At 33.3% G+C, this 15,094-nt stretch overlaps 1 protein-coding gene across 2 annotated transcripts in view; it reads right to left on the reverse strand.

Annotated features, from left to right (window-relative positions):
• The window catches only part of glcci1b (glucocorticoid induced 1b), a 30,928-nt gene extending 19,011 nt beyond the window's left edge, over positions 1-11,917 (reverse strand). For both annotated transcript variants that reach the window (XR_015512178.1, XM_087288200.1), the window contains exons 1-2: positions 11,510-11,917; positions 1,182-1,291 (exon numbers count right to left, since the gene is read on the reverse strand). Coding sequence is in view for 1 of the 2 variants with exons in the window: in XM_087288200.1 (XP_087144326.1) it covers positions 1,182-1,291; positions 11,510-11,573 (174 nt within the window). In the remaining variant the exon portion in view is untranslated. The remainder of the gene's footprint in view (positions 1-1,181; positions 1,292-11,509) is intronic.
• Between the last annotated feature and the right edge of the window lie 3,177 nt (positions 11,918-15,094).

Consider the following 15,094-nt stretch of genomic DNA (forward strand, 5'->3'; position numbering starts at 1 on the left):
CCGAAAAGAGAAGTTGTAACATTACCGGTAATTTGCGGGAATGCTGCGCTGTGTGAACGCAGAAGGAAGATTGCTGGAAAGAGCGCGTGCACGTCTAGAACGTGCTGATGTGAGACGTCTGCTTTAGCCAATCAGAACAGTCAGACGCATTCACATCCGCATGGTTTATGAGAATAAAAGCCTTTGAATATTTTTTCGGACACATTTAGGTGCTAGAAATTAGATAACGTTTATATGTTCATCTTAATGCCAACCATGTAAATAATTATCGATAAGATGCTTATGATAAGCCGATGTTTGTTTACCTTCAAGCTTTGCATGTGCCCATGAAACAGCCAGTGAGCGCCTGCACACATGCACACACACATATCATGCAAATCCAATATGCCTCTGTTCACGCGCCGTCCCCACAAATCCAGTTTGGTTTTAAATGCAGCTACTTTATCTGCCAACTTAAAGATAATTCATTCTTGTGCGGCCCGGTACTGATTGATCCACGGACCGGTACCGGTCTGCGACCCAGGGGTTGGGGACCACTGCACTACAGTGAACTCCAACCAAACTCTCGTCTCCTCCACCAGCTGTGGGAAAAGCCATTAAAATGACACAGATCACTCTGCCTATTCATGCCAGAGTCCCGCGAAAAAAAGTGATGGACAGCTGGTCATTTGTGTGTAACTTTATTTATTTATGGTTTGGTTATGGGTAAAGCAAAGACCATGTGGGTAAGGTAATGAAAACGGTAGGCTACAATGAATTAATTCGGTATTTATTCATTGATATTTAACAACCAGCCCCACCCGCCACCTACGACGACGATGCCATCTTCTATCACGATGTTTCACATTAAACATCATACGATGCCAAATTGGTCAACATCGCCCAACCCTAGTGGAAACGTTACATTAAATTCACTATTTTATTTTATTTTGGATTTGCAATCAAGAAATGTTGTTATAATGGGATTTTAAAAAGTAACGGGGCAAAAACAGCCCCTAACATAACAAGAGGGTAGTAAATTTGAACAATATTCATAAAACCTATTTAAATGTTTTTCTGTCCCCTTGTGTTGATATGCATGTATGTACCCTGAGCTCCTGTAAACCACAAATATGTCCTTGTGTGCTAGCGCACATGTGGTGAATGAAGCTCATTCTGATCCTGAGATAAGCAGGACTCACCTGTGTGGCTTTATCAGTCATGCAGGCCGGCTGGGGCTGGTTCTGCTCTCGAGGCCAGTGTCCTGTCAGGTACTGCTCCGGTAGATTGTCCAGCGCAGGCATCTGTCGAGCTTTGAGGAAAAACACACAGCGGGGGTTTTAGTTATTATGTGTGCAGCAGACCATGACAGAAGACATTACTGCACTGCACTGACGCAGAGGAAGCAGCAAAAACTCATCAACTTTGCCCTTAATTGTCATAACAGAACGAGAAAGCACTATTTATGATGAAACGGAAACTTCTTATGTAAACTTTGGAGACAAAAGCAGCTGGGGTTTGACCATGCAAAACTTGCTGATTTGCAAGTTTTCTTTTAAGGTCATCTTTTAGCCAGTTTTATTATTCATGAATGTGTGAAATTGTTTATGACAGTAATAAAACAGTAAATTAATAAACAGGCTACACAAGATGACATACATCACTCATCTGTGTAGCACAAACATGAACATGAATGAAATTATATGTAAAAGAACAACACATATATCATTATTATTATTATTATTATTATTATTATTATTATTATTATTATTATTCCAGATACAATATAATTAAAATAACAATACCAATTATTATATGTATAATATAGTATATATTGTTATATTATATATATATAATATAATATAATATAATATAATATAATATAATATAATATAATAAATATAATATAATATAATAAAATATAATATAATAAAATATAATATAATATAACATAATAAAATATAATATAACATTGTAAAATATAATATAATATAATATAATATAATATAATATAATATAATATAATATAATATAATATAATATAATAAAATATAATATAATATAATATAATATAATATAATATAATATAATATAATATAATATAATAAAATATAATATAATAAAATATAATATAATATAACATAAAAAATATAATATAACATTGTAAAATATAATATAATATAATATAATATAATATAATATAATAAAATATAATATAATATAATATAATATAATATAATATAATATAATATAATATAATATAATATAATAAAACATAATGGCGAGGCAGTGGCACAGTAGGTAGTGCTGTCGCCTTACAGCAAGATAGTCGCTGGTTCGAACCTCGGCTCAGTTGGCGTTTCTGTGTAAAGTTAGCATGTTCTCCCTGCCTTCGCGTGGTTTTCTCCGGGTGCTCCGGTTTCCCCCACAGTCCAAAGACATGCGGTACAGGTGAATTGGGTAAGCTAAATTGTCCGTAGTGTATGAATGTGTGTGTGAATGTGTGTGGATGTTTCCCAGAGATGGGTTGCTGCTGGAAGGGCATCCACTGCGTAAAAACTTGCTGGATAAGTTGGTGGTTCATTCTGCTGTGGTGACCTCAGATTAATAAAGGAACTAAGCCGACAAGAAAATGAATGAATGAATAATAAAACATAATATAATATCATATAATATTATTTAATTTAACATAATATAATATAATATATTTTCCAGAGATGGGTTGCGGATGGAAGGGCATCCGCTGCGTAATAACTTGCTGGATAAGTTGGCGGTTCATTCCGCTGTGGTGACCCCAGATTAATATTAAGCCGACAAGAAAATGAATGAATGAATGAATGACTAATATAATATGAATAATATAATATAATATAATATAATATAATATAATATAATATAATATAATATAATATAATATAATATAATATAATATAATATAATATAATATATAATATAATATAATATATTACACAACAAAACAAACTTTATAATAAAAACCTCATAGACATATAAGCGCAAATCCACTAAATGTCTAAAGTGACTTACAAGTAAAAAAAAAAAAATCATAACAGAAAATAATAAATATCACTATTTTACAACATTATTAAATTATATAAAATTATCTATAAATTTAATATTGTGTGAATTAGTTTGAATATAATGTTATCCAATTTAATAAATATAATCTGTTGGTAATTACTTTTGTAATACTAATATAATATAGAATAATATAATATAATAAAACATAGTATCAGAAAATAAAATATCATATAACATAATATATAGTATAATATATTATAATATAATTTAATAAAATAAAAATAAAATAAAAGAATAGAATAACATAATACAATATAACATAATATATAAAATAATATAGCATAATGTAATATAATATAATATAATATAATATAATAACATAATAATATAATAATATATAATATAATACAATATAATACAATACAATACAATACAATATAATATAATATAATATAATATAATATAATATAATACCTTACAATACAATATAATATAATATGATATAATATAATATAATATAATATAATATAATATAATATAATATAATATAATATAATATAATATAATATAATATAATATAATATAATATGATACGATACGATACGATACGATACGATACGATACGATACGATACGATATAATATAATATAATATAATATAATATAATATAATATAATATAATATAATATAATACAATACAATACAATACGATATAATATAATATAATATAATATAATATAATATAATATAATATAATATAATATAATACAATATAATATAATATAATATAATATAATATAATATAATATAATATAATATAATACCTTACAATACAATACAATATAATATAATATAATATAATATAATATAATATAATATAATACCTTACAATACAATATAATATAATATGATATAATATAATATAATATAATATAATATAATATAATATAATACAATATAATATAATATAATATAATATAATACAATATAATATAATATAATATAATATAATATAATATAATATAATATAATATAATATAATATAATATAATATAATACCTTACAATATAATATAATATAATACCTTACAATATAATATAATATAATATGATATAATATAATATAATATAATATAACAAAACAAAAACAAACTTTAGAATAAAAGCATCATACACATTTAAGCAAAAACCCACTAAATTACTACAAATGACTGTTCTCACATTAAAGTTACACTCTGAAGGCACCGAGTGAAGGAAATGAAACGAAGTGAAACCTTTCACAGTGAAAGCCACATGCGTGTACACACATGCAGCACCGGCAGCTGAAACTCAAAACAACTCGCCTGCATCATCCCACAGTGTTTGCTCTGCTCTCCGGCTCTGCAAACACAAATGTCAAAGCCTATGCAAAAGAGGCGACACAAAAAATGCCTCTGTCGCTTTCGCCTTTATACTTTTATATACCCTGTATTTTACATCTCTGTACAGAAAGAAAACAATCTCTTTAAAATTTCCGGTTACAGTACAGCCTTTAGAAATCAGTCTGAATAATAATAAGCATCAACATTTTCAGGCCAGTACACACACCTTTTCTGAGTGCACTTATTAGGTGACGTCACGACATTCACTTGCAGATTGCAGAGAAGCAGCTGCAGGGCTTTGTGTGGATGAGAAGCGTTTCAAATGCAAATCTGCACACTCCACGAGGACGGCAGATAGACAGAGCTCGACTGCTTAATAGGTACAGCCGGCCTGGCCTGATCCAGCAGACAATGATATTGTGTGTACTACTGTGTACAGGGCCGGAGTGGGACTCCTTTTCAGCCCTGGAGTTTCAAGCATTAGACCGGCCCACCTCAGTTCACGACTGACTATATTAAAATAAGATCATTTCCAATTCAGTTTCTAATTACATTATCACATCTTTTTCAAGAAAACAGCTGCTTTAAAACTTCAAATGTTCAACAACCTTATAGTTTTATATGTCTTAACAATAAAAAATAAAAAAAAGATGTACTCAGGTGAGGATCGAACACGTATCGACGACGTCATAATGCAACAAGCTGACCACTGGACCACAATGGCGTTGTTATGCTTTCGAGGCCGGAATGATAGTTAGCTCATTATTAACCTGCAGGCTGCATTTTGCTTATGGGACTGCGAGACAATAAATAAAAAGAACGGAGCTGCGGCAAAATAATGAATAAAAAGAGTGAGGCTATGGTCAAATAAATAAATCAATGAAAAAAAAAAGTGCGACTGCTGAGAGTGCAAGCAGCTAGAAACACCGGCCCCCACGGCCAAAAAACGGACCGGCCCACCGAGAACTCTCCCGGTCCTCCCGATTAGCCAATCCGGGCCTGACAGTGTAAGAGCAGGACGTCAAAATGTAGAATTTGAAATTCCATGCTAATGATAGACTGTAAAAAATGCAGGGTTCAACACATTTCATTCATGTTGTCCCAATATGAACAGATTAAGTAAACTCATTTAAGTGGACTGAACATAGAACTATTAAGTTGTCCCTAATAAATCTCAAGGATTGTGTTGTTCCAGCTCATTTTGATTTTTAATCTTTGTTTTTTGAGTGAACAGTTGAGATGATGGCTATATGCAGAATGCCTGCTTACTAGGGATGCAACAATACAGTTAGCCCACGGTTCAATACATACCTCGGTTTCTAAACACAGTTTTCGGTTCGGTTCGGTTTTCATGGCTTTTTTTTTTAATTCAAAAGGCAAAAGGAACAGTAAGAGGTTAAGGAAAAAAAAGAGAAAAACGATTTATTGCAATACTCATTTTGCTTTACTTAAAAGCCAAGAAAAGTACACTAGTTCCTAGTGTATTCCATAAAAAAATGAACACTGAAATCTCACAACTGCTGGTAGCCCATGTACAAACTGGGGAAGACATAAAATCCTACACTTTGAAAATAAACACACATGTGAAGTTAATAAAGATAAATTGGCCATTTCAAATAAACATATTTGTACTTCAGTAAATATAAATAAACCATCTTAATTACCTCGGAGCTGAAAAAATGCGAAGTCTGTAACGCGGATCGAGTGCTTTTATAAGATGACAAATGCCCACATCTTCCATCACTGAAAACGGCTGCAAATCTTTAGCAGTAAACACCCGCATTGCCTTTGTTATTCAATGTGTCTTTCGGAACCAGTTGGAAATGTTTGCTTGAAAGATTCAGCGAGGGATTGTTGCTATTTGGAGGACTTTATTACCTTCTCTGCTATTCTGCCTTCAGACAGTGATATTGCTGGGTGACGGCACTGCAGATGTGCAGTCATGGTTATATGTGTAAAACAATGCTTGCACACAGTTTTTTGTTCACCGGTTTTTTCTATATTGGCATTATACCTACCAGCAAATAATGTCCTCACACTTATAAAGACGCCGGCGCTTTCTCATACTGTTGCCTCACTTCGCCAGCGCTTCCTTGTACTGTTGCCTCAGCTTCACTTCACCGCCGCTCGCCATGTTAAACTGTGGAATGATGGTCAAGCACCCCCTAACTTTAGAGCATAGTGATTGGATATTTACTCGCGGGGAGGAGTTTCCTCATCTCAGCTCATGGACGTACAGGCACACAGTCAATTCGGGTAAATATAAAACGCGCATAAATAATTTAAACGCAAAACCAAGAAACCGCAATTCACAAGCGCGTATTGAACCATGGAGGTCGTACCGAACGGTTCAATAATTTATTGAGAACCGTGGCATCCCTACTGCTTACTATTCATTACAATTATTTTCCTTCGGCTTAGTCTCTTATTTATCAGAGGTTGCCACAGCAGAATGAACTTCTAATTATTCCAGCATATGTTTTACGCAGAGGATGCCCTTCCAGCTGCAACCCAGTACTGGAAAACACCTATACACTTTCACATTCACACAAGCACTCATACACTACGGCCAATTTAGTTCCTCCAATTCACCTATCTGTATAGCGCATGTCTTTGGACTGTGGGGGAAACCAGAGCACTCTGAGGAAACAGACGCCAACACAGAGAGAACATGCAAACTCCACAAAAAAATCCCAACTGGCACAGCCGGGACTCGACCCAGCAACCTTCTTGCTGTGAGGCGACGGTGTTAACCACTTAGCCACCGACTTGCTTACTAACTAGTAGTGGGTATTGTCAAGCACGCACTGTATACTACATATTAGGGATGCAACGATTATAGATTTTAGTTGTACGATTATAGTCCGAGAAATAATCACGGTTTCACAGTTATCCCGATTAATAATCACGGTTTCACAGTTATCCCGGTTATTATGCATTCGTTAATAACTTAATTTCAAACCACACAAGTTTAGAAAATAAGATGAAAACACCTTATATTTTACAGTGTTATTTATTGCTGCTCTGTAACTAATTATTACAGCACAAAATATAACAAAAACAAACAATAGTACATTTCTCTCTTTGTGCTTAAATAAGTGAATGTTTTTGACATTTAAACAGAAATAATGACAGAACAATAAATAAATAAAAATAAGAATAAATAAAAAAACACATTATTTGTCTAATGCTGGGCTTGAAATTGGCAGTGCTCCCAATTTCAAAAATTTTAGGAGCACCAGTAAAAATTTAGGAGCACCCATCAAAAATGAATGAGCACCACTGCAACTTGTATATTAAAGGATTCATTGTATTTGAAAACAACATCAATTCAGCACAAGCTAGATCCAGATCCACAGGTGGCACTATTTGGGGTTACTTCAGAGGATATACAGTTGCCTTCTTCAAAGTGTAAAATAATTGCTTTTTCGACATTATTGGCACGTAGGGCTATTTTGCTAAAATGGAAGGATTCTCATCCTCCTACTCATGCTCAGTGGAATAGAGAAATTATGTCTCTTCTTTATTTAGAAAAAATCAGGTTTTCATTAAAAGGGTCGGAGGGGAAATTTTTTAAGGTGTGGCAACCTTTTATTGATTTTGTGGAAAATCTCAAATAATTTGATTTTGCTTTAAATATGGTGTGTATGGTTATATGTTAGTTGAATAAATGCTTTTTCTTTTTTTCTCTCTTTTTTATTTATTATATTTTTATTATTATTATTTCTGTATGTTTTTTTATTTTTATTTATTGTTATTATTGTTATAATAATTATTATTTCTTTGTATTTGTTTTTAAACCTACATGTACAATTGTAGATTTGTTAATTTTTGGCTAATGCGAGCGCTATCCCGCGGTTGGATTGGTATGGGTTTGGGGTTTGTATTGTTGTTCTTTCCCAGTTGAAAAACTGAAAATCAATAAAAAAAAAATATTTAAACGAAAACATCAATTAGCACTGACAAAAACCAGAAACAATCATCTAACTAATGCTGTGATGAATTGATATTTGCGCAATAATTCCAAAATGAATGTTTAATAATTATAAAATATGAATGATGACGAAGATGACAATAATACTAACAATGAATAACATTTCTCATTATCATGCTGCCTTGAATGTTTGATTGCTATAAAAAGTCCTACTGTTACTTTATGAAAAATTAATCCAACTGAAAAATTAGTCCTACTGTTACTCATTTTGAGGCAGCAACGGGCGGACGTGCAAGAACTTTAACTATGAGGTAAACACAAAAAAAAACTTTGCATACGGAACTGCTTCACGGGACTCCACACTTGTAAACAATCGCTCCATCAGGCTCGCACCATTCACGCGGCTCTCGGTCCCGCCCAGACTCGTCAGCGCTACCAAGACGACCAATCACGGAGCTTGCGCTACCCGTCATTGCGACGTTTAGTTACATTTTTTGAGAGGTGCACATCAGCGACGCCGACGGCCACGGCGAAGGGCTATGCGTCAGCGCCGTAGCATACGCCGGCGTTTGACGCAGAAGTATAAATCAGCCTTTACGCAATGACTTGCCTAATTAGTCTATCCTGCCAAGTTAACCTAATTAACCTAGTTAAACACTAGAATCCTAAAAAATATCTAGTGAAATATTATCAACTGCTGCTTAAAACATATGCCAGAGTAGTTGACGGTCCATTCTGCTGTGGCGACTCTTGATAAATAAGGGACAAAGTCAAAGGAAAATTTATGAATGAAAATAAAAGGTGGTTCCTTCCACTGTGGCAACCCCTAATAAATCATGGACTAAGCTGAAGGAAGGTGAGTGAAATTAAAATTAAATAAATTGCAATCAAATCAAATTAAATAATAGGTGGTTCATTCCACCGTGACAACCCCAAAGGATAGTGAGTGAAAATAAAATCAAATAAAAATGTATTTGTATGCATATATATGCATTTAAATTTCTTTTTTAAGCAAGGCTTGCAAAAATGTACATGAACATTTGCATTTATCAACATATTATATTGATTATCCACCTTTATAAGTGTTGTTATTAACTGGTATCAGTCCATCATATTTATCATTATATTATTATCAGTGCATTTCCATATTATGCATCCCTAATAATAATAATAGCAATATGCTTACTGTAGGACTACTCATCGGTTAAACGAGTGGGCTACTGATGACACATAAGATGAAAATCACTGACTAGGACATATCACTTTTAATGCATTTACTGTCATTATATTACAATGTTAGTGTAGCATTGGTTTCAGTGCCTCAGATGACCACAGTAATGAGGTGTTGGTCTGGATCTGGGTCTCACTTTCTAAATTAACATTTACTTTTTATTTTCTGAACAATGCTTGTTTTATTATAAGGAATTCATGATGATGGTTGGGGGCACTGAGCAACATTTTACATGGATTAAAGATGAATTGTCTTCTTTAATTATTTAACTCCTGTGGGTCAAGTTTTAGGTCAAATAAGTCCTAAGAAGAGAAGACAAAAATGTATTGTGTCATCAAAATACTTTGCTGACATAAATGTCTTTATAAGCACCAGGCATGATGAGTACTATCAGAAATTCATTCATTTTGATGAGTTGAAAAAAAAAAGCAAAGTACAGTAGCTTTAGTTATTGCCAATGCTGATTTTTATAAACAATAATAATGATAATAATAATAATAATAAAACTATTATTTTCCACAAATTAACTGCAAATCAGATTTATTATCTTGATAAGATAAATATTATAAATAACTCTAATAATTTTAATGCAGTCACATAAAAAACTGAAAACAAATCACATACAACAACAGGTAATTTCCATAGCAATGCAGTAATTTTAATTATTTCACCAGCAGTGCTCAAAAGCTGAAAACAGGAGGAAATCAAAGTATTTGCTCACTTCAAACCTGAGAAAATGGTGTCAAAAAGGTGCAAAGTAATAAAAAGGTTATAATTTTGCAACAACAAGCCTTGCCAACAAAACATAAATATAAGTAACATCAAATATAAAATATTGGGACTGTCCTAAGATTCAAGAATTTTGGAAAATATTAAAAAAGAAATAGATAAGATATTAGATATAGAAATAACCCTCAATCCAGTTATGTGCTTACTAGGAGCATTGCCCAATAAAATATTTAATAAGGAAACAAGATTTGTCTTTAGGATATTATTACTGGTTGCAAAAATAAAATAAAAATGATAACAGTACATTGGACGGAAGAAAGTTCTCCAAAGGTGGCTCGGTGGATTCAGAGACTTAAACAGGTGTATATAATGGAAAAAAATGACTGCATGTCTACAAATGAAGACTGATATTTTTCTGAAGAGATGAAAAAGTATTATGACATACTTAGATATGTATATTTAGAGGTTGCTTAACCTATCATCACTATAATTTGATGTAACTACAATGCAACACAATGTAACTTGATGTACAAACGCATCCACTGTGAAGTAATTATGCTGGCAACATCTTTTATTTATTTATTTATTTTTTATCATAATTTCATTATATTATTTTATGTATCCCCTCGTGTGTAAGGGGTAAAATTGTTGGGGAAAGGGTTGTTCTGTAAAAAAATATATTAAGTTATAAGTAAAAAAAAAAAAACATATATATATATATATATATATATATATATATATATATATATATATATATATATATATATATATATATATATATATACACACACACATAATGCTTTATAAAATATTGGATTTTAATAATAATTGATGAATTGTATTTTTTTTTATGTTTACATACTGTAAAATAGATTTCTGACAGGAATTGAGGGTGAAATATTAACATTTCAATGAAAGGGATTCTTTTGGACTATATTTAGGTTATGCTGTTTGCATTAACAAACAAAACAATATAAAAATAAATTAATTAAATACAAATGAAATAAAATGAAAAAGGCAAAACTGTCTATAAGAAGGCACAAGGGTTAACCCAACTGTACATCCAGTACAACAGGTCTCAAATAAATCATATAGCCTAGTGCAAAAACAAGTACACATATTACATACGAGTTACTGAGTGTTAATGAACATAAATAACAACTAAAGTTACAAAAGCTTAAAATGAATGCTTTATGTATTTACAAAATAAGAAACACTTAACAATAATAACTCTTACCTCTTCCTGATGTTACAAAGTGATTCTCTGAGTGATTTCTTGTGGGTTTGGTGACCTGCTTCATATTTACAGCATGTGATGATGATGACGATTATGATGATGAAGAACTCCTGTTGTGTCTTAAAGAGAAGAATCAATTATTTCTCCTCTCAGTCCATCACAGAGAGTAACCGGTTTAAGTCTGGAGTCACTGATGTACTTATAGAGACACAATAATAAACTCTACAACGAGAACTGAAAGCGCGTTAGTGCGAAAAAAAACGCTCTATTATTGAACTTTCCTTCCTCTGTATTTGTCGTCTGCGTTCTAGCCTGTCATTGCCTGTAAAACCGAATAAAACTCGACGCAAAGTTCTGGAGCAAACACCAAACTCTCCAGTGTTTTACGCCGAGTGACAGATGTTGCTGTAAAAGCAGTGGGCGGGAGGAAAGATCTGATTAACCAATTATACTTGATGCATATTGGCTAACACGCTTGTTCTTCTAACAAGGAGCCAATGAGATCATCGCATTTCCTGTCGGGCGGAGTTTAGCATAGCATAAAAAAAAACTGTAAAAAAAAATACTATACGTTGTTTGAAGCTGTGGAATCATGTTATTTTTTTTATAATAATACGTTTAACCAGACTGTAAAAATTAAATTGAAATCCCAAATAATAAATATAAAAGAATAGTTTAACAAACAAAAATACTCCCCTTCCAAACTCACATAACGTTAGTTGTTTACATAAAAAAAAATCCATTGGACACTAATAATGACAAAATATTACTAACGTTCATAGAAAATGTAGCTACAATATGAGAAATGGACTCAACTATGACATAATCCATATGCTCAGATTTAGGCTATTGATAAATGCTGTTGGGGTATATGCACACAGACTTTTAATGTGTAGTAAGTCAGACGGAGATACCATATAAAGTGGATCTTAGGCCAGACAAGAAGCACTGTATTCAATTCCTTTGTTCTGTGCCATGTATTTTACAGCAGTATTTTCGATGTGGTTTCTGCGCTAGCCTGCTGCTACTGACCTCGCTTGCGTTCAAACGGTGTCAGTAGCAGCAGGCTAGCGCAGAAACCACATTAAAAATACTGCGGTAATGTTGTCCATAGTAATGTTGAACACCTTGATTAGTTGTTTCAGCTGTGTTTGATTAGGGTTACAGCAAAACTGTGCAGAGCTGCGGCCCTCCAGGAATTGACTTTGAGACCTTGACTTAACTGATTGTATTTTAATCGCATTACATTAATGGTGTAAACGGAACCTATGAAATTAAAAATAGACACATTAACCAATCACTGGAAGTTTATCTCTGGTGAAAAAACACCAGGCTGTGCGCATTACACCAAAATTACTTCAGAAAACACATTTTTTTGGTCTTGAATTACACCATAAATAACATTCAAATGTCAATAACTGGTTTGACTGTGCATAAGGCAAGCTAGTGAAGTGCTGTGCAGGTAAACCTCATTCATCTGACCTCCAAAGGTGCTCTAGTGAGAGATGCTAAAGGCCATGGTCTTTAGCCTCCTTGTTAGAGCAACCGACTCTAATACAAAGAATCCCCAGTTTGATTCCAGCTCAGACCGGGTTGGGTGCAGTAGGACCAGCGGGTTACACATGGGGGCTCGTCTGGGATGAGAGTGAGGTTTGGGGTGGTGAGTGTAACAGGCCAGCTAGTGAAGTGCTATGCAGGTAAACCTCACTCCTCTGACCTCTAAAGGTGCTCTAGCGACAGATGCTAGAAGCCATGGTCTTCAGACCCTCTTTGATAGAGCAACTGACTCCCAAGCACAGAATCGGCGGTTAGATCCCAGTTCAGACCAAGTTGGGTGCAGTAGAAAAGGTGGGTTACACGAGGCATGTGTAACCCATTGATCCTACTGCACCTATCCTGTTCTGAGCTGGGATCTAACCGGCGATTCTGTTACGGTTCTGTTATTTTTTTACCACTCATGAATCCCAAAAAACACCATGTAAAAACCATTTGTGAGATCCAGAGTCCCAAGTTTTGAAAATGCAGTCTGGTGGGTCATAACACTACAAATGTAATGGCTTTACTATCATGAAAATGTGGGTGACACCGTGGCTTAGTGCATCGCACTATCGCCTCACAGCACAGAGGTTGCTGGTTTGAGTCCCGGATGGGTCAGTTGGCATGCTTGTGTGGAATATTTGGAAAACATGATTACGTGGAAAGTTCTACTCCTAATCCTGGGGTCTGTTTTTTTGGACTACTGACCTGCTGTATGTGGAGACGAAAGTATTGACGGTGGAATTGGACGGCGTGATGGATCTGCCACCTGTGCGGCAGTAGGTTGAAAGACTGTGCTGGTGATAATTCGGAAAAAGTTTATGAACCAGATTAAAATCTGTTCAAAGACAGAAGGAAAGCTTCTTGAGAAATGTGTGACCATTCCTATTATACAAGAACCTCAGAAGTCTGGCAAGGAACATAATTTCGAACCCTAGTCATGTGTTAAATCATGAATTTATACCATTCAAGTCTAATTTAGAGTCCCAAGTTTGATAAACAGAAATTAAAAGTCATTTGTACATCAGGCTGACTTGAAGCTGAATAAGGCCTGTGTAAAATGAATTGCTGCTTTGTATGTCTTCGTCTTTGTAAGGAGTATTTATCATGCTGTAATGCAAAAAAAAAAATCCAGATGCAAGTCTGACAATAAGTCTGTATTGTATTGTATTGTATTGTTTGCATGTTCTCCCCATGTTTGCGAGCACTGTAAGAGCCAACAGTTATATCAAATTAAATGAGTGTAGTTAACTCAAAATGTACTTAAAGTTAGAGCACTCATTTAAAAAGAGTTTTGAGTAACTCAGTGTTGAAGGTAATGAGTTAATTAAATAACTCATTACTTATACTTAAATGGAGTAAGATCACAGTACCAATATAGATTAGTTTTTTATTTTAAATGCTTTGTTGCAATCGATTTCCTCAACGGTTTGAGTTGCCTTAACTTACTGGGATTTACAGTACTCAGTTGGTTTGTTCTCTTCATTTATTGGGGTTTACTGTGCCCAAATTGTTTCGTTTGCTTAAATGGATTAAGTTCACAGTACTCCGTTTAGTTTTTAAACTTAAATGGTTTGTTGCAATTTGTATCCTCAAATGGTTAGAGTTACCTTAACTTTTTGGATTTTAAAGTGTGGGTTTCCTCCGGTTTCCCCGCTGTCCAAAGACATGCACTATAGGTGAATTGAATTAAATAAATTGGCCGTAGTGCATGTTTGTGAATGGATGTTTCCCAGTATTGGGTAGCAGCATGAAGGGCATCCGCTGTGTAAAATATATGCTAGATAAGTTCACTCCGATAATGAATAAAGGGTCTAAGCTGAAGAAAAATGAATAAATAATCAAAGTCACCATTTAAAAAAAACTGTCTGAATTCTAAAAACATCTAAAATACGCTTGTTATGCATCAAACATTTTTTTATGACAAATGGTTGCATATTTTTTGCCATCAATAAATATTTGTGACTTGATCTAAAACTTTACCTCTTAATTATTGCTATTGCATATCTTTATCATGGTTCATTAAACTTAAAATCTGTACACAAGATA

Source organism: Danio rerio, chromosome 16 (genome assembly GCF_052040795.2).
Source record: "Danio rerio strain M-AB ecotype USA chromosome 16, GRCz13ab, whole genome shotgun sequence".
NCBI lineage: Eukaryota > Metazoa > Chordata > Actinopteri > Cypriniformes > Danionidae > Danio > Danio rerio.